Source organism: Rhopalosiphum padi, chromosome 2 (genome assembly GCF_020882245.1).
Source record: "Rhopalosiphum padi isolate XX-2018 chromosome 2, ASM2088224v1, whole genome shotgun sequence".
NCBI classification, from domain to species: domain Eukaryota; kingdom Metazoa; phylum Arthropoda; class Insecta; order Hemiptera; family Aphididae; genus Rhopalosiphum; species Rhopalosiphum padi.
The window spans coordinates 70,656,926-70,679,443 of record NC_083598.1 but is presented as its reverse complement, the minus strand read 5'-3'; the positions used below and the strand labels follow the sequence as shown (position 1 = coordinate 70,679,443).

Genomic DNA, 22,518 nt, shown 5'->3' with positions numbered 1-22,518 from the left:
ATTAAACAACAGTCGATTGAAAGAACTATTGACTCTGATTTAGAAACTTTCCCAACGGACAACAGTCATTAACGTTCCCGGAAAGTTTTCGTGTACATCACTGAATATAATGCACTATCTAAGGACGTCATACGAATCGAATGCGGTGAAAAGTTTGTGAACTTCCGTCGCCTCAAAAGAGATGTATATACATTTTAAAAGTCAACCACCGCACTTTATCACGTAATGTACTTATATTGCACACCTACAGCTACAGGTTACCGACTGTTACCTTACGAAACTATACACCGAGTATTATAGCATGCACTATACACTATACAAATGGCAATACATTTTATGGGTAGTGTCGTAGTGAACATTTTCAGAATAACTATGCCACTCTTCTTATCTTTGTGATTATCTTATTTGATAAATGAAAATTTGTTGAATTAGCCAAATAGCCGATGTATGAAACGTATGAAGAAGAATGGAAAATAATAAATAAATAAAAAATGATAGGCATTAGTAGCTAATCTGAAGAACAGAATATATTCGATCAAAATCAAAATAACTAATTTTTTATCGCATATTTTTACGTAATACAAAAATTATTATTTACTTTTCAAGAGTCGTACATTGTACATACTTATAAGCTAATTATAATTAAGTTATAATAAATACATATAAATAATATCTAAATTTTTATAAATTATAATAAATAGGTACATTGTATATATGTAATAAATAAGAACGATTTTGATGTTTACTAATTCATAATATGACCAATTTTTTTTTTATGTACATAGCTTATAATATATCTTCACTGTACCTTCGTATATAATGGACATTTTATAATTCCCTATGGTTGTTCACTGTATATAGAGATTTCATTGTATACATAATAATAACAGTAAAATCGACATTTTTTCTTTGAACATACATTTTGAATATTAAAATTAAAAATGATTGAAATTTGATTTACTTATACAAAATGTGTATATAGTTTTATTTGTTATGTAGAAAAAAGATTTAACTTTCCCTCTTCCGGTGACAAAAAAAAAAAACTTTTCTATTCAATATTCAAAGTATACCAAAAGTATATACTTTTAAACGGAGTATTCCAAAATACTTTTAAGATATTAATCTGCTTATATAATATTATACGTATTTATTTAAACTATATAATTGTAATAATTTATATTACATATTTACAGGTAGGATATATTATAAACATTCAACTCACTTGTCTCTGCCATTCGTTCCGAGTCTCGGCTATCTTTTGATAAGTGTTTCCCATCATGGCGATCAACATGTTCACCAGCAGTATGGCCACAATTACCATGAAAACTATAAAGCAAAACTACGTTTCACGCGGCAAACGTAGTGTGTAGAAAAAAGTTAAAACACACACGCACGCACACATAACTCTTACACACACCTGCACCCACACACACATGCACGCAAACGTTGTGTTGTACTGCAATATAATACGGGGTTGATTCACTGAACTACATTCATTTTTTACGTTCATTTGAAAAAAATAAAAAAATAAAATAAATAAATTGATATGGTTCAAAGAATTATTATTATAACATAACACTTTTCCAGAAATTTTATTCATATTATTATTTCCTACTTGTCATTAGTTGTGTGAAAAAAATTAGTTTAGGTATGTTTTAATTTTATAATTGGTAGCAGAATAGTTTTATGTACATTGATATACATCATTGGCTATTATTGTATATTATTTAATCAATTTAGTTTTACCAATAATCTTTTAATTTTGTAATTAACAAATTTAAAAAAAAGCTAGAATACCGTCCAAAAGTTGTGGTAAACTACTCCATAACTTTTTATACTACTATATATATAGTATATTTATTAAATTTCAAATATTAGTATGGGTACATTAAAAATTAAATGTAAGTTTTCTGCCTTTAGCTATGAAGAAACATAAAAGTATAGATTATTATAAAAAAAATAGTAAAACACCTAAGTGACTGTAGAAATTGAAAAGTATAGGAATTTATGAAAAAAAGTTAAAATAGACTTTTATAAATAAAAATAATAAATTGTATTTCAAACTTCAAAGTTGAAATTATGAAAATAGCATAGCTGTAAAGTTGGCTTCCGGACCTTATTCAAAAAATATGCCAAATCTTAAAAAATTTGCAATTATTTGCAATTGTTTTGTAAAATATTGGTACATCTTTAAAACGGTCGGACAAAGTTGGGAAGACAACTTCATGGTCACAGAAATGCCACGGTCTTATAAAATTCGAAAAATGTCAACGTAAAAAAACGAGTGCATAGCCAAGAAAAATTATTTAATGATCTAAATGGATCACACTGTATGTGCGTATAACATAAGTCAGTCGTTTTACGTATACGCAATGTCACGCGCGCGTATAATCACAAAAAATAAAAACACATACATAATATATATATTTCTGTACAGGCCGTACAGCAATACTCATTTTTTATTGTTATGCGTTAGACTGTATTATATGCTGTTTGCGTGCGTGCGTGCGTGCTTATATATTATATGTATTGCGATTCTTGTTGCTTATACATGCACACCGCGGTCGCGATGGCGTCGAAAAGTAATTTTTCTTCTGTTTTTGTCTTTTTTTTGTACAAATCACGTCTGTATATTATATGATAATATATCTAGGTAGTAGATGCATACGATTTTTGAAAAGGAAAGAAAGATGGTTAAAAAAAAATGTCCACACTACTGCGTACATACACAGACTGATGAACTCATGGTGTTGGGCCATGTCTAAAAAATTAAAATTTATCGAATAATAATTAAAAAATACACTCCCCACCTTTCATGCTATTTTACTATTAAATTATATAAAGTAAATGTAGTTACACACATTTAAATGATCATCATTCATTAAAATATCGCTAATTATGTTTTTACGAGCGATTCTTTTAATATTTTTAATTCATAAATTCAAAAAATTCAGGATCTAAATGTAAAATTTTAAAATATTGCTCCTATTTTTTCATTTTTAACGTTGTTGTGAAACCACTATATTTTCCTATAAGCTTTAAATTTCAATCTTTATATTTGTGGTTTTCTAATCTAAATATTACATAGGATTAGTGGTTATAGGTTCGATTTTAAACTAAGCATACATATAAGTGTTCTATAAGTTGTTCTCAATATCATAATAAAATAATTGTGACCTCAAAATCTTTATAATTTACGGATAAATTAACCCAGACGATGGTTAACAGCGTAATCGTCCAAATGGAAAAATCAAATAAATTATTACGTTTTTATTCTGAATGTATACTATGTAGATATGTGATATTTATTATTGTAATAGTTATAAGTAAATAAAGTTAAACACATTTAAAGGAATCAAGAAAAAAAAATCCAAAACTACGTAACGTACCTTTGCGACCAACGTGTGACTAGTCTTGTCGAACGCCGTGTAGTAGTCTGTGAATGTATTGACGGACATCAGAAACATCGCCATGATTGACTCAGTCGGTGTCGGCATTGGGTTCAGAACAGAGTCATCAATGCCCTCAGGCGTAAGCGGGTTGTCGTAAGACAGGAAAATCACATAATAAGCTGCGGAATCAAATGTTTTTGCAAGTATATAGTCTCACATTTTAAGTCTTCGTTTTCCGATCCAATTGATTGGGGATGCACTTTGTTTGAGCACATCTTATTCCTAAAACGTGATCTTTTCGCGTACTTTTTTTTTTTTTAAAGGATCTTGTCATGTTTGTGCACAACGACGAGTAAATCAGATTTTTTAAAATATGGTAATATAATATTGTTTATGTGTTGGTGGTAATTTTTTTTTAATATATTTTATACTAATTTCAGAATAATTACTGTGGAAATCGTTCAGCTATAGGAGTGGCTATAATATTTATCTAGGGTTTGTAGATGAACATAATACATAAAAGGCATAAAATGATGCATGATTAGACATTAGAACAATATTTTGGACCAATTTTTTGCTAGGTCAGTATATTATATATTTATGATTATGCATGTTTTAATTTACACAACTGTTTCAACAATTAATTCAAAAACTGTTTATAGTTTTATGATTTATACATAGATATCTATATAATATATTGTTCGATTTTTAGATTATAATATTATAACATGACTGTGTGATTGACTATAAAACCCTTGACGATTTTTTTTCGATCAGTATTATGTACCCTCCGGAATTAAAATAGATATTAACTTGAGGTGGGAACGAGGCAAGGGTAGTCAGGGTCCAGTTATATTCAACCAGCTTATACGCTATAAACTATATATGAAATAATTAGGCATATATGTGAGATGGCTCTGAAACAAGTGTGTAGTCAGGAATTTTCAAGGGAGGTGTTATGAAAATAATGACCCCAATAGTTATAACGGACCAAATAAAATATACCATCTATAATGTTTGTCAATACTAATATTTATATTTTAAAATGTATTTATATTAATTAATGACTGTATTTTATTATGTACAATATACTTTTAATAAATAAACAGGGCCACTGTTAGGGGGTAGGTAGGGGGGTGTTATTTTACAACACTTCCCTCGCTGCGCTATTGCAGCCGAAACGCTTATAAATTATAATAACGACAACCCGCTGTGTCATCGTTTAGATATGTACCTACGCGTACATTTTACTAATGATAATATTCTCACCTTGCGAGAACCCCATCACGAACACCATGTAAATGGAAACGAACCTCAGCAAGTCTCCCATGACCATCCTATAGATCATCACCACGAACGGCCCGACAGTTTTGAAACCCCTGCCGGTGAGCAACGTGCGTTAAATGTACCATACTCACTTATTACTATTATTAGGTATTATAAATAAAAATATTGGCCATTGATCACCGTAAGCATGATAATAAATTATGCCTTATCACGCGTGTGCAATGTGCATGTATGCATGTGCCTGTAATACGTGTTAAACCTTAAATATTCAGGGAGCAGATTTGTATGTCATAAATTATGTGACTTTGAGAGAGAGTATGAGATAGGTACTATAGTGTTTAAATTTATGAAATAATAGTTTAGTAAAAGATTCAAATATTAGAATAGAATTTTGTTGTCCATCGAGTACAAAATTTCATATCATAATATAATGTAGCACACACCATTTATACATAAATTACTTATTTATAGAACAATTTTAAAATCTAGTTTTTTAGATTACTCAATGGGATGAACTCAAAAATTTGTTAATTTATGATTAAATTTGTGAGAGTTGAGCAAAACAATATTATAAGATCATTTATACATGCAATATTCTGTAGTCGACCCTGACTATCAAAAGTATGAAGCTGATCATACAAAAACAAATGTTTTTAGAATTAAACGTGGTTTTTTTACTAACTTAGATGTTTCTATATACTTTTATTGTATTTGAAAAAAATAAATAGATTTTTCATGTAAATCTGCTCCCTTCTTATAAATAATAAGCTAATAATATATGAATTTGTACCTGCAGAAGAACAAAAAGTATGGACAAGTGGTCAACATGATGATTACGGCTATTATGTCTTCGGCTTTGTCATAGCACGTCAGTCTCAGCGGTGGTATGGTCATCATGAGCAGGCACGAGAATAGAAACATCACTCTTGCTGGTGCTATGGCCTGCGTGGATGCACCAATTTATGTCAAAAAGTATTTTTAATAGTATTTTTTTTTTAGATATTAATAATAAAATCATATTTCAGTGTTTGTTAAATTGTTGTTTTAATAAACTCTCTATAATAAAAAACGATTTTTGATTTTTATAACTTAAATTACGCAATGAGTATGTGTAATTTAATTGTACATCAATATTAATAATCAATATTAACTTAATGTTACTGTTTTTTTTTTATCAATATTAACTTAATGTTATTGGTTTTTTTTTTTTTTTAACAATATTAAGTTATTTTTACTCAAACACGCTGGATTGTATAATATGTTTATATATGTTACCTTCTTATTTAAATAATGATATTTATTATGTCATACGTATTTAGATAAATAATATGTGTTATACTAATCAATAAACAATTAAATTAAATTAAATTAAATTAACAATAAAAAATTGTTATATCAAGTCAATTACATTTTTACTTCAACTGGTTTAGTTGAATTTCTTAAAAATATTAACTTTATAGAGGTGAATGAATTACTTAATAATATTATACGAAAATAATATTGTTAGGTAAAGTTTTTATCAAAGGAACTTAAAGTTAACTGTTAAAAGTTTGTAATTTTTTTACACTTCAACAATTTTATTAAATCCTTAGAGATAGTAAAACTGTAAAATGATAAATGATAATACTATTGAAAGTAAGAAAATTATTTTTATTACCATAAATATTAACAGAAGATCGTGTTAATATCAATGAATTTATTGGTTGTTTATATCGCAAGGCTGTGAATTTAATGCATTTGCATGTTTTTTTTGCTACACCGTATAATAAAATGGATTCAGCCAAAATTTGTTTTGACTTATTTTTAGTGCAAACACCAAATCTTATTTTACATATTTTTGCATATTTCATGGGTTAGGGCATATAAATGCATGTTTTAACGATTTTTTTTTTAACTAAAGTTAATAAAAAAAATAAGATAAAACTTAAATTTTAATAGTTTTTTTAGCATATTTTAAGAATTTGTATAGCATATTTTTAAGCATATTTTGTCAGTTTTTAGTGCATATATGCATGCATATTTAATATTTTTTAAGTGCATTAAATTCACAGCCTTGTATTATATGTAATGTTAATCTTTATAGTCTTATAGGTTATTATTAAAAGAGGATTTAGGCCTGTAACACTTTCATTTATAAATAATAGTGTATGTGAAATTATCTACATATCAGTCTAGTGGAGTGTATACGAATGAACCATAAATTCTACGAAATTTCAAATAAGAGTTGCAATAATAACGACGAAAAATGCTTTAGTTATTATTTAGTAGAGTTGTTGAAGATTTTAAATTTGTATTTTCAAAATTAAAATCCATAAAACTTAAGTCTTACCAGTATTTTCTGGTTTTTGAATTGTTGTGCGTAAATATTTAAATCATCTGCACCATCCTCACTATTAGTACTACGACGAGATTTTTTTTTCATTTATATAACAAAGGAAAAAAATAGGAGATGTATCAATTGTATTTTTGTAGTAGATGTGGATACCAAATACTTATTTAAAATAAATAATAATAAATCTTATTCATCAAAATATTGTCGAGGTAATTTATGTAAAATTACTTTTAACTTATAGCGTGAAACTTTTGAAGTATATAACGACCATATTGGTATAATATTTTAATCAGTTTCGATCGATTTCACAGTTTTGCATATTGTTATTGTTCTCTTGACGCCACCGTGGCACCACGCGAATATGTATAGCAATAACAGCAGGTATAGGTATTATACTGGCATATAATACAGGTATTACTCTCGTGACAACGCTCGTAATATCAGGTCAAGGGAATGTGCTTATTATGCTAAGCAAGTTAACGCGATCTTATAATTTTATTTTATTTATTTAAAGACCCTCGATATTGAGTGGTTTTTAAACCCATTACTCGCTTTTACTTTTTTTTTTAGTAGTTTAGTACGGTGATTTTATTATTACCAATTCAACTGCAGTATATATTATGCCATTTCAATTTAATACCTTAACAATATTCAAATTATTACTTGTTTATTATTGTTAGTTGTCCTTAAATCAAGTATTCTTTAAAATAATAGTACGCATTATCGCCTTTTGAGTTCCTTCGTTCATAAAAATAAAATTATAATTTTTCTAGTGAAATATGTAGTTTTTTTTTAATATACATTTTTACTGTGCAGTAGGTCTCAAAAGTTTAATAAATTTTAAATGTAACATTCATGAAAAATCGTAAAACCCTGTTGGCTGTTATAATTTTCATTATTACGTTTTATTTTCGTATTAGATTTCGGCGAATTGAGAGCTGGGGTATTTCAATTAGGTTAGATTAGGAGTCATTTGCTCGACTTTCACGGAATTGGATGTGTACCCATCGCAGTTGGATTGGATACGTTTCCATAGTGCGTGTTTTTGTAATTCGAAAAGTAGAAAGTTTGTGAAAATTGTGTATGAGCTTAGTTATTAGTATTTGTAGACTTAGTAGAGTTTAGAGGAGTGGACTTAGACTACCTATAACTCTTCTTTGCCTTCCAAAATCGAGTCCTTATGACTTATGAGTAACTACTAAGTAAATGTATTTTTGTTTTTAATAACATTTAAATTAATATAATTGAAAAAAAATTATTTTAATTTTGTTTAATGGGAAGTACAGTATTTTCTGTAATATAAACACGCATGATAAAAATTGTTCTTTTTTTTCTTACAAGCGTGGTGAGAGAATAATATGACTAGATTTTGTATAATAATATACCATATTTTTACGTATTTGTCAGCTGTATATTTACTATTTTACTCCGTTTAGATATAAAATAAATATTGAATGTAATTAATGTACATTTGATATAAATAAATATGAAATTTTTTTTTAAAATTCAGTCACAAGAGATTTGACTTATCATTGCTGATATATTTTTAATCACCACCGGTGTAAGTAGGATTATATTTGAAATGTGGGCCCAAGCTTAAGAAGTATTTATTAAGCATTAAGATGACTATATAGGCTTAAATAATTCTGATTACTGACCAAGTTTTCAATGAACATCTGTGTGCCCAAAAATCCAGCTTCCCTGACGGCAGCCAGTAGATAGAGGAAGGCTCCCACAAACATTGCCACTTCCGATCCCATTCTGATTAAATCGTCCGTTGAGTGTACAGCCATTAGTCTGCACACCTTTTGTCTTTTGTTCCACCAAAATTTTTTCGACTGTTAACAACATAAGTATAAGTCAATATACATTTATAATAAATTAATTTCTATCAAATGAAACATTTGAGCGATTCTAAATAAATGTTATGACTATGACACTATTATTGTTAATTCAATGTGTTTAAAACTGTTGATGATTAAATAATAATATTATAATAATTGGATATTTTAAAATTAAATGTTTAATTTGCAATGGAAATAATACACTGCAACTGTAGTAAAATATTTACGAGAATAATGCTATGTAAGACAAATTTTATGAAATGGTTTCCAACTAAAAATGTATCAAGAAAAAAATATACTTATCATAATTTTTTCGTGAATTAGGTATTCGTTTGTGCTATGTAAAGTATATTTTATAATATACATATTATATATTTTAAAAACTATTATTTCTCTGTTATATAATTTTTTAATATTAATTTATATTAGATTAAACAATAGTAACCGAAATATTAAAAATTTAACTTAAAAGTAAAATACTTAATTAATAATTTTTATTTTACAATATATCACGTTTTTCATATATTTTTATCCTTATAATAACTAGAAATATTACGTTACTAACTATTTGAATTTTAAACATTTAGTATACAAGTATAAATATACACTTTCCCGAAGTTAGCATAATTTATTAAACTTTAGTCTAAACGATTCGAGTTCTTATGAAATAATTCTAATAAATCTGATTTTAGTTCAATTAAAACTTCAATACACAAGTAGAAAATTGGATTTTATCTTACATAGATTATATAAGCTTTTCTAAATTGTTTGTTTTTATATTGTTTTAATATGTTATGATAAAAAGTAAATAGTACAGACAATATAAAGTAACTGCAGCTAAGTCACTGTACAAACAAAATCACTTTTTTTTTCTAAACTGTAATAACAAAAATGTTATAACGGATAAATATAAAAATATTGATTTAGAGTGTAGTTATATACTATCTAACTCTTTTGTATTTCAATAGCTTAAACATAATACAATACTATTACAATAATAATAATATTTTTGACTTTTCGATGAGATAAATGTCAGCACTTTCAATTTACAACAGTATTACGTTTTAATTTTATTCTATTTTATTTTATTTTATTTTGTCCGTTATAGTGACTTAATTTTCAATGGAGAAAATAGGTTAAACAAATCCTACTGTCATTACACCGACACTGTAGTGCAGTATTCTGATAACATTGCAGTTATTATTATTTATTAATACGATTAGTATAAAAAAAGAAATTATTATAAAATTAAAAATTTGTTAAATAACACATCGCTTACTGAATTATTAATCAAAGTATATTTAACTCAGGAAAAGTGGATTTAAGATACCTAGTCAATTTGACATCGACGTAACCTGAACATGGGAAAACAATTATATACTAAATGTTTCCTGGTATAAAATAAAAATAAGTCAATTGAGTTCGCGATTGGGAAACGGAAAATAAATTAATTGTGTTCTCGCACTTTTATGTATGATTTGAGTAGCTACGTAGTTATTTTTATTTTATACGTGTTATATTGTGAATGTATTATATAGTTCTAATTGAAATAGAAATATTATCACTGTTTAACACATTGCAATGTACGTTAATAGAATCTAACCGAAAGAAATCATATAATTAAAAAAAACGAAGTTATAGAAAAAAATGTATTAAACAAAATAAATATCAAGATTTAAATACATAAAAAAAACTTATTGTTGATGTTCTTACCAATAAAAGACATTATATTTAATATTTTATTAGTTTAAGCATTAATTATAGAATAGACTACTTGATTTTATAATCAATAGTTAAAGCTTAATAAGTATTATTAATACACTATATTACACACATTTATGAAATTAATTAAATATTTTAAAATTAATATAAAGAAATTTAAAAAAAAAACATCTTAAATCATACATGTATTATTTTTGTTATAGTTTTAAGTTTGTATAAATTGAAAGGATAAAGTTTTTTTTAAAGTTAAACGGGGGTCTGTACTTTATTATAACTCAATTAGTATTATATTTTAAATTTTACACAAATCATTTAGTAGGTACTTATACTTATTTAAGATACCCGGGACACTCAATTAATTCTACAAGCTTTTATCGACGACTCAGTTCGTATGCTCAGCTACTCAAAGTGCAGTTATACTTGAATTTCTTAGTTTGCCATTAATATAATACCTATATCTAAATCGAAATAATTGTGAAATACCTACGCTTGTATGTGAAGTTAATGTATTATATTTCAATAATTTTATATAATATTATTATAACTATATGGTTGTTTATCCAGGATATTTATTCCCTGGAAATTTAACCCTTCGGTACCTAGGTATAGCATAATTCCTTTGTAAAAGAAACAATTATACATACAGTATACACTATACACTCCTGTTAAAAATATACTACCTATACTATAATAGTAAAATTTTATTCTAAGAATTGTTCAGAAAAATAGCATTTTAATTGATGAAATCATAAATATTAAATTGATCAATTATCATAGATAATATTAATATTAAAATATATAGATATTGTGTATAGGTATTTCTGCATGCTATTATAGAAAGCTTGAAATGTTGATTTTATCGAAATCTTCACTTAACCCGCGTTAATCGTATCACTTACCGGTACTTGTGTGTACAACGTTTTTAACCTTTTATCCTTATACGTTGTGAAGTTTTAAAAGGTTAAAACGAAAATCTAGTATATTGTAAAGTTGAATGACGATAGTAGGTATATAAACTGCATTGTTACGTTAATAAACGAAATTTCTTACAAAAAAATTATACATACATAATGATGGAAACTTTTCTACGAGATTTTGAAATCTATATTATTCCAATTCTAAAACCCATCATCTCTGTGCTACATAATTTCTCGGGGGAGAAATATCCCTTACGCCGGCAAGAGGGTGGATATTTGTATCGTCAAAATGTGCATATATTATACCCATATCTACCCGCATGTAATATTATTCTATACATTCCGACGTGTCAAGCGACGTTATCATGACTTATCGCAATGTGCATTATTATAATAATATGGTGTGTCGTACGTGCGCCACCTACTTTGTTGTAGTTGTATGTGTAGTTGGTCTTGAACGTATGGTTGGCCGGATTCCACGTGCTCCTGTGTTTGCCTCTGTCCGAACCCGAACTCTTACCATGCAAGCTTACGGTGCCATCACCTCTACTACCACCACCACCACCACCGTCTTCGTAGATCAGTGGCGTCTCGATACCGCTATCGTTGATGGCTGTGTCTGTGGCTGTATTTGTTGTCATGATTTCTGTGGTTATCACCGTGTCGAGTTCGATCGGAACGCCGCCAGCAATCATCAACTCGTCGTATATGACGTTGTCGGGCAACATCGACTCGTTGTCCATGAAGTCTAACGGCGTGGTGGCCACCGTGGTCGATGTGGACGTGTAGTTTATTAGTGGCGGCTTAAGACCAGTAGGTGGTGGTCCGGGACGCAGCACGAAGCACACCATGGATATGGAAAAGTAAAACGCGAACAAGATGAACTGCCTATAGAACCTAAACGAATATATGCATTTCAACTTGAATTCGTCTAGTTACGTCTGACAAACATTTTAAATCGGTAGCAAAATACAGTAGTTATATAATTACCTATTATTTCTCGCGCATAAGCTATTTATTTTCATAACTTTTCTTATATAACTACAGTAATATTTATCTTGCACAAGTAATTTGCTTACTATTATATAGAGGTTGCCAACTTTCGTGGTTATGAGTATAATATATTGTTGTAATATTAAACCTAACCGCGATAGAAACTATGGCCTGAGGGTCTTATAGGCGATGATGGATGATAAATACATTTTGGTAAAAAAATTACCCTTTATCAATATTTTGATACTACCATTACAATAGAACTGACATTTTTCCTGAATTCGATCACTCCATTAGAGCCTCGTTTAGGATCAAATGTTCAGTGAACAGTAAACTAAAATTATTTTAGATTACGTGAGAGTTTGTGATTTCATCTCCTTCGGAGAAGTTAAAATCTTTAACTTAGACAACAGTTTCTGGTAAAAAATGTTATAGTTAATTTATCAAGAAAAATAAGGGAAGGAGTTAAATAACTGAGAAAAATGTTTATCAAATATTTATATAAGAATTTTGAAGACATAATGTTTTGAAAAATATGGACTCATTTTGAGCTATTTTTAGATATTTTGAATTTTTATTTATATATTGTTAACATTTTTGTTTCTAAGTCATAAATCTTAAAGTGGTAATACAAGATTTATCATAATTTATTCATAAAATAGTTAAGCAATTTTGAATTCTATCGTCACAAATTTGATGTTATTTTTTTTTTAAATAATGAAAGCTATATAAAATATTTTGTTGCTAAAAACTAGGTGGTTTTAATTTTATTGCGTAAGGGCTATAAATTTAATATAGAATTCGATTTCGGTAAAAAAATAAAAATATTTATTATTTTGTTATAATTAAAAATATATTAATAAACTTAGATCAAACATTTTACTATTACTTAAATTATAATTTTCTATGCACGATCACATTTCAAAATATTTACACTAATATAGCTTTAAGGAAATTTAATTTATTTTTTAATGGTTGATTATATTTTGTATTTTTGTTTCCTAGTCAGAAACTTGAATATGTTACAATATGGATCCCACTTAAGTTTTTTTCCAGGAATTAAAAATACCTTAAATATATAAAAGGATTAATTTATTTTGTAGACATTTGTAGTTCAATTTTTAACAAGATTGATCGTTTAAACAAAAACAGTGTTTTTTTTCGCCAGTGTTTTTAATTATTTTGTTTTAAATTTAATAGTTTTATTCTTATATAGACTTGAAACTATTCACCATTATGTATATTATTATTTTCAGTACTTGACAATTTCAAAATATTTAGACAACTAATAAAAAACTTAATCATTAAGAGGGAACTAAATCTAAATAGTGCTCGCAGAGTAAACGAAACAAAGACCCTGCTGTGAATTCGGATTTAGCAATCAATTCGGATGCGCGCCCTGTGGTCTTCTAATCAGTATTCGGGTTAGGTCATACGAATTTAGTTAAACCGTTAAAATACGATTTGTCTCGTAATATCACTTCCTATTTGAACGCGCAACACGCAAACGTAAATAATAATAATAATAATAATAATAATAATATAATAATCTATAATATTAATATTACATATGTGTGCATCATCACAAACATGCCTCATCGCCTCATCGTTCGTAGACGACTATACACAAGTGATTTATTTATTTTCGTTAATCCCGTGCAATTGTCGCACTGTCATTCTATAACATTTTTAATAACAATTTACAGATAAACTATATACAATATACACTCAACGCACTACATTAAACCGCGTACATCTGCGTACAATATTATAATCTATATACTAAGTAATATATAATATACGAGACACTATTTGCTCGAACGTATCGAAATTCCTGTATATATAGCCGCTGTGAATGAGGTAGTGTGTGCGTGTGTGTTTATGTGTATGAATGGATGGTGGGGGGAGGTGTGAGTGTGCGAACAACATGGTTCCGAGGCTATACTGCGGACAAACTTTGAATATTTTATATTTCACATTTTTTTTTTTTTTGTTATCTTATTATTTTCATTGATTTATATGGCTCACGGGACACGTCTGTTGCGACGACGACACGCGATCGGAACGAACAATACGAAGACGTGCACGAGTGCATGCGTATTATGTATTATGTATACCTGCGTACAATATGTACCTACCTAGTAACTATACACTACCTACCTTATAATATTAGTGCGGGTCTCGTGACCGAAATTTTTTCTTAGAAAACGAAGCGGTTAAATAAATGTAGTTTTTTCAATGACAGGTCGACGCGCGATAGCTAGATAATATAGCGGCCGCGATGATGCTCGAGTATAAATGGATATCACATATTTTATTATGATATCGATTACGTACGAGAAATTTGTATTGGAGCGACTATTACTCATATTATTATCACCTCCCGTCTTCAGGCTCGGCAAAATATCATCTTTGTCTTTACATTTGAATGCGTATAGCTATTATGAAAACAATTGTAATGAACGTTGATCAATCTGTATTATATTATCATGCACGCGCGTGCAGAGACGAACGCGAATTATAATATAATAATATTTGAAAGTTATTAGCGATCGACCGCGTCGTCAACTATGTATTATACAATAACACGGTCTATACGCGTACATTACTATAGGTATATATTTGATGTACCGCGTTTGGTAATCGTATCATTTGAACGCGGACGTGCAATCAGCTTTGTGTTTGAATAAAATAAGCGTATACCGCGGTTCGGAGCGCCGTGCATATTATATTATATGATGCGTATGCCGCGGTTGTAATCAAATGCCGCCCTCGGTGAATCGCGAGTTGGTCAGTTCGGTCGGAATGGTGAGCACGTTCCTACATTTACCACTCGAATGTGCATAGTTTTAAAGAACCGGAAATAAAAAAGAAACCAAACTCACAAGTTCTGGTCTGGAACTTTAATGAAATTTTCGAGGCGGCCGAAGGGATGGCAGCGAGAAAACGTTTATGCTATAATGACTACATTACCATGTTAACTTATACACATATATACACGTACGATATATATTATATAAAGCGTGCAAGAAGAGACAGCGTTAGATCGATTGATAAAAATTCACCGAAACAAAATATAATAGTGTGAACGGGTAGTGTACGCATATTTTTTGAAAGCGTAGTGGTACTTTAGCGGTTAAAAACAAAAAGGTTGACTGCAAAAATCCTCGTATTAATAATTTAAAATGTGTTTATATTATTTGAACAGATGAAAAGTTGATTATTTCCATATTTTTCAGAAACCGATTTAATTTTTATTTAAAAAATGAAACGAGACTGTTTATGATAATTAATATATTCAAATTCTGTTTTTGGAATTGCTAAGATTACTTAAGAGTAACGAACATAATTTAAAATTCATTTTTTTTTTTCATTAATTAATTGTAGTAGTACAAATTTATTTTTACAAGCAGAACAACTCTATTTTGATGTGAATTGTGAGCAGGTAATTTTTTTGAAATTCAAATGAGTAGTTTTTAAGTTATTAAAATGTGTGTACTATTAAGATTTTAAGTGCTGAATTATTATAGTTTTATATAAAATATAAATTATATGCAATATATTATACTTAGAGTGGTAATAATTGTTCTCTAGACATTTTTAAAAATGATTAAATGCTAATAGATTTATATAAAATAATAACATTATTAAATCAATAGGCTTATAGCCTCCGTAATAACCTATTATTATGGAAACATTGGTTTTAGAACACTAAGCCAAATAATTCGAAAAAATAAGTCGCTTAAATTTTAAATTAGATAAACTGTTATTAAGAAAACCATCTGCTTAACAATTTATGTAAAAACTGAGTTTCTCATTTGAAAATAATAAACCTATAATTATTGCCACAGGATACGACTTAAATAATATAAAAATCCAAGTATTTGAAAATAAAGTTTGGGTATACTTAAAAATTCTATTAATAAGATTATAACTAAATCCAATAGGTACTAAAATAAAAAATGGCGAATAAAATTGTATGTTATTATATTTGTACTTGAAATCCTAGCAGTACATTTATTAAATTCTTATTTTACGTTTGTTCTTATCGATTACACGTTGTAAGTATATTAATAAGATATTTTTTGAATTTGCTTCATTTATATTATACGGATTACGATTTTATACATTTTAATAAGTAATACAAAACAGAGTTGCATATAATTTGTACTAATATGCAATGTGTGCCATGGTTGCACAATTATATTATATCATTTTATATCGTAATAAATATATATTTTTATGTTATTTATGAAACATTGGTTCAAAACTGGTATTATTTGGGCCACATTTGTCGCAGTTTGGACGTTTTTAACCCTGTAGTGTGCGTTCATTTGAGAATATGGTTTCGAACCTACATCTTCGTAACACACACTTACACACACACATGCGTGTTTTACAGTGTTATATATGTATATTTATAATATCTAAAATTGTAATATGCATCGCATAGTGTGCTTACAAGAACACGAACGTCGCGCTAAAGTAAATGACATTTTACTAGGTTTTCAAATCGATCTTTTGCTTAAATTTGTATCCGTTCCTTACGTCAATGCAGGTGAGTGTACATAATAATAATAATAATAATAATAATAGTAGTGCGTAGACAAGATTCACGTTTTGTTTGTTCTACGACGAATGAAACGTGACCGCAATACTTTTGGCCACGATTTATTATGTTATACCAGGTATTAGGAGGTGCTCGCACTGGCGGCTTACCTGAATTTCACGAAAGCGTTCCATTTAGCATTTAGCAGATCCACCAACACGCCGTCCATCATCTCCAAGTGTTCTGGACTTTCCTTTAAAGCACAATAGAAACTTTAACGGTTTGATGAACCACTAACGGTGGAAATATAATATTATTTAGACATTAGATTATTTTGTACAATGTTATATAATAAATGATAATTTTCGTATTATAATGTATAATTACAACACTAACTGCGTCAAATCAGCTGCTAATAGCCTTAATATTAATAAACAATTTTTATCTGATATAAATAAATAATATCAACTCACGCCAAATACGACCAAGTTGAGTGCCGAATTTCTGCTGATCTGCCCCGTGTCGTTGTCGATAGTGTCGATTTGGGTCAGGGGATACGCGGCACAAGTTATACTGCCTAAACATAATATACACCGTTGTATTACCTCATTGCCGGAAAACCACAAGGAAGTATAAAATAATCAAATACACAAATAATTTATGTAAGTTTAAGTATTATATATTCAAGTTCAACAGTCCTAATCACATGTTGGCGGTTGACAGTATTCTCCTGCGTCCTGCAGCATAGTAATAATAAAAGACTGGACGTTATTTAAAACATAATATGTCGTTTACATACTTGAGGACTTATTTGTTTTAAAATTTTTACGTGCCACAATATATCATAAATAAAATATTTAAACTTTATATGTGAGTAATTTAATTGGTCGTATTTAAAAAATGATATTATTAGGGGAAGTATGAATTTCTAATCAAATTGAATAATATTTAATATTTTCGTATTTTGGACTGATAAAATGTTATTATAAATTTTTAATAGGTGTATACATATGGCTTCTCATTTTATGATCATAAAATTGAATACAAATGAACAATAATAAATGTAAATATATTCTAAAAAGATGGTTTTCCATAACTTCAATCAGCCAGTCAGAAGAATATACTTCAGATCGCGAATTTCCGAGTATTACTTGACTAATTTCTTATGAGTTTTGATAATTTCAAACCAGTATAGCTTAAATATTTCAAAACAAAGAAAAGTGAAATTAAAATATAATATTATTATGTTACTATACTCATAAAACAATATTAGACGTTTCAAAAATAATATTCTATGCAGAAATGTACCTATTTTGCCTATATAGTGCGCCAGGTTACACGATATTGTAAATAATGAAATGGAAGAAAATAATAATATAGTGCTAGACCTGTAGTAGTTCTGAAATCCGTCTTGCTTCACTTATTTGGGAAGTAGATTAATAATATTATTTTTATAAAATTAACATCCCAAAAAATGATTTTTATTTTTCGAAAATTAGTAAGTAATCATTTTTAGTCTGAAATTGTTATATTTTGAATTAATTACGAAAAAAATAACCAAAATTACTGATTATGTCAAAATCCATATAATATGATAAAACTTAGGATAACTAGTTACTTATGAATATATACTACTTTAGGATTACGTCTACTATAATACCAAGTTTAAATAGAATAAAATATTTATATATGGATGGTCATTAAACTATCATAATCTAGAGCTTTGTCATCATTTAAATTGAAATTGAAAAAATAAATAATTCGATAAAAACCAAACGTGATTTTTCAGTAATTTTGCAAAAATTCTCATCTTCTATAGTGTATGGTGAATGTGCACCTACTATATAATAATATGTGTTCATGGAGCTAAGCCAGAGTTTTCTATATCACCAAGTATATACTCATGTATTTCTGAAAAATATATGTGTTTTATATAGAATATATTATAACGTATATATTATACACTACCCGAGTATATAAACGTTATTATTTAACTACGCGTGTATATGTGTATATTATATAGATAAATATATATTTGTGTGGTGTAATACATGGGTGCTGTGGTTCATGTAAGCGATTATAGTTCGTTTACCGATCTGCCAATAAATTTCCCGTTCGATTTTGAGTATGTGAAAGAACATTTGGATCCGAGCCAGTTTTGCGGCCAGCGTGAGTGGCGTCAAATTTTGCACGTTCCTAATGTTGAGCTCCGCCCCGATCTCGTAGGCCATGTCGAACGTCGACTGCCGGAAACACACGTGCATGCATATAATATTATTATCATGTAATTTCATTTTTTGGTCAGTTATGATTTATAATAATATTTTTTAGGACTTATAGCAATCGTAATATTTGGACTAAAGTAGGGAGATATATTGTCTACTTTGTGCTTTAACCTGGCTCATGAAAAGGCAATTAAAGATAATAGATCAGCAAATAACGAATTTGAGCAAAAAGGTAACAATGATGTGTTTGCACTCGCTCGCAGATTACATCAATGATATCATATCATAATATTAGGAGATATATAAAATAAAACTATAATATACTATATGTGGCGAACAAGACAGCCCTAAAAGTAGACTCCTATTATTTCGAGTAAAATGAGTGCAAAGATTTACTACTGAGTTATTAATAATTATAAATATTAAATATTGTCTCCGAATGAAAAGTTTTGTAAAAAATTCACTAGATTGTGTGAAATTAACTGGGAAATATAAGAGACGAAATAAGCGATTAAAAAAAGACCTCTTTAACAGTATATATATATATATCAGAAATATCGATGAGTCAATGAGAATGGATAATCTATTAGACTGGAATAGATGTGAAATTTGGTGGAAGTGTACAAATGGACCCAATAGCCTGCATGTAAGACTAAGAGAAAAAAATAACTTTAATGACACTAAACACCGATCGTGTGACGATCAAATCACGGCAACATTATAGCAGCATAGGTAAATACATCGAAATAACGAAAAACAACGTAGATAATAATAACCAGAGAAAGAGACACTATCTAAAAAATAAAATATATTCTAACAAATCTATAAATCCGAGAATACCCAATAATCGAAATAGTTTTCTTTTTCTAATGAAACCGACTTTAAGAATATCATTATATAAATGTATGCATATATTTAGTATGTATTTTTTTTTTTTGATCCGCTAAAAAGTAAAAAAAATGAGAACTATCTTTATAACGACAGCACCAGTTTGCCAGCAGGTGTAGAAAATCTGCCACTCATTAAGGATCCGTGTAAAACTCGAGTGTCTAAAAGTGTCCCTTCTGGTAATTCCTTGCAGTAAATAACGGATGCCGCGACTGAAATGTATTTATTATTTAATATATCACATTATTATCATCACGATAGTATGCGTGTGAAGTGTGATCGCCATTTTTTGAAATTTCTCCACTCCTTACCACTGCTATATCGCTGTCAGAGCTCCTACTTTCGATGTACTATACAAAATAATATATCGAAAATACTGGCACGTCCCGTCTTGGACCCGTCTCCGCCGTGTAGGAATTTTGTGTTATATTTTTTTTCTCGCGATTTTTACATTATATCCATTACATCCCGTTTTTCTCGGCGGCTAATATTTTTCACACGTTGCGGGCGATGGTAAGGCATGTTGTATAGATATAATATACTTGATGCATTATTGTGTCATCAATGCTTGATGAACGAAAGAAAATGACTTTACACCGTGCTAAGATATTGTTGGATCACATATCGTATACACCCACTCGTTTAGTGCATTACAAACGATGTCATAAAAAAAAAAAGCTAATTTTTTTTTATTCTAAAAATAAAAACTTCTCGATTACTAATCAGACACACTAGATGTAGTATTAACTAGTATACATTTTAGATATACGGTTTTTTTCATAAAATAAAATAAAGGTTAGGTTAATTAAAGACGTCACTGGTAGACTGTGATCTCCGTAGTCAGATCCTTCTCTCTTGTTAGTTAATTTTCATTGTTTTTAATCGATTTTTTATATTGTTTTTAGCCACACACACACATTGGTTAGAATAGGTTATTATAAGTTAGGTGTATCATCTATTTCAAATTACTAACAATTAGCTTTCCCATTTCGCACACCACTCATTAGTAGGTATACTTAATAACTTCCCAAAGTTTCATGGCGATCGGATGAATATGATGTAGGAATGCATAAAGGACAAACAGACATACATTTGCATTTATATATTATATATAGATTATTATAATTTTTTGTTCAAATTAATTGCTTGTAGACAAATCTAATAGAAATGAATAATAATATATAGGTTATGGCTCATATGTGAAAATTGCCTTGAACTTAAAATACAGAGTTTTTGAATTTATTTAAATATGTATATGTATATCGTTTTTATTGTACATACGTAGATAAGAATGATAATGTAGAAATATATATTAGTATTAATATTATGTTTTATTGTGGTTTTGTGAGATTTGTTTGGTGAGAAAATAAAACAAGATTTTCACCGTGTATGAAAAAAAGTTTAATAACGGTTTTGATGTAGGTACTTTTATTTAGTACATAATATAAATAGGTACACAGTATTTGAGAAAATGAGCTTATAAAAACGCCATGATATTTTCGTATATGTAAGTATTTGACGCGACCGGAATTAGATTTTCGAACTTTATATACGTTAACCGTGAAATGTTAATACATGTGTTGCGCCGGGATTAAAAAATAAATACCATACGCCGAGTACGCCTGTTCTAGTATTATAAAAATGCGATCGCTGTAAATTCTTGTTACTAAATTTACCGACTGCAACTGCTAACTCGCTATACGTTAAAAATAAAACTATCGATCGTCGCGTGTATTCCCGCTGCCCATTGTTTGTGTTTTAACTTTATGCTAAGTCGGATTTTCGGTTATTTATTATCCACAGGTATTGTGCAATATATTTTACACGGTGTGGTCTTAAACAAAGAGGGTGGATGATGTGCTGCGATATATTTTCAGTGCGCTGAAGGTTTTCGGTTTTTTTTTGGGACGTAGTTTATCCATACGATGCAAGTTACGACAGCGAGACGAAGTACAAAATAATAATGATTACGCTTATTGTGATGGCGACGGCTTGGAGAGAAGGTTATGCATGGTCGGGAGAGCGAAGGATCGATGGGAAGCACGAAGTGAAATGAGTCTTGTTTGGCCACGGGGGAATTCGGGCGTAATAAACACGCGGGACATAAGTCGGCCAAAAGTAGGTATATATTGTATATATATATATATATATATGGGTAATACCCGTTTCCTCCAAATTAATATTGACTGTTTTCACCACAGCCCGTTTTCGCCAAAAATTAAATAGGTTTGATTCTTGTTTCTGTCGAAAAAACTTTAGAAACTATGTAAACTATGCAATGCATAAATGTATCACGTGTCAAGTAATAATATACAAAAGTTTATGTAATGGTCCTTTGAAATATGTAAAAATCGCAAAAATCTTAAGAT

At 28.9% G+C, this 22,518-nt stretch overlaps 1 protein-coding gene across 1 annotated transcript in view; it reads right to left on the bottom strand.

Annotated features, from left to right (window-relative positions):
• Positions 1–22,518, bottom strand: part of LOC132922208 (transient receptor potential cation channel subfamily V member 5) — a 47,684-nt gene that overhangs the window by 7,377 nt on the left and 17,789 nt on the right. The window contains 9 exon segments of the mRNA XM_060985611.1: positions 1,223–1,339; positions 3,390–3,571; positions 4,662–4,771; positions 5,470–5,621; positions 8,670–8,849; positions 11,920–12,391; positions 17,207–17,289; positions 17,510–17,613; positions 19,129–19,279. Coding sequence (XP_060841594.1) covers positions 1,223–1,339; positions 3,390–3,571; positions 4,662–4,771; positions 5,470–5,621; positions 8,670–8,849; positions 11,920–12,391; positions 17,207–17,289; positions 17,510–17,613; positions 19,129–19,279 — 1,551 coding nt within the window.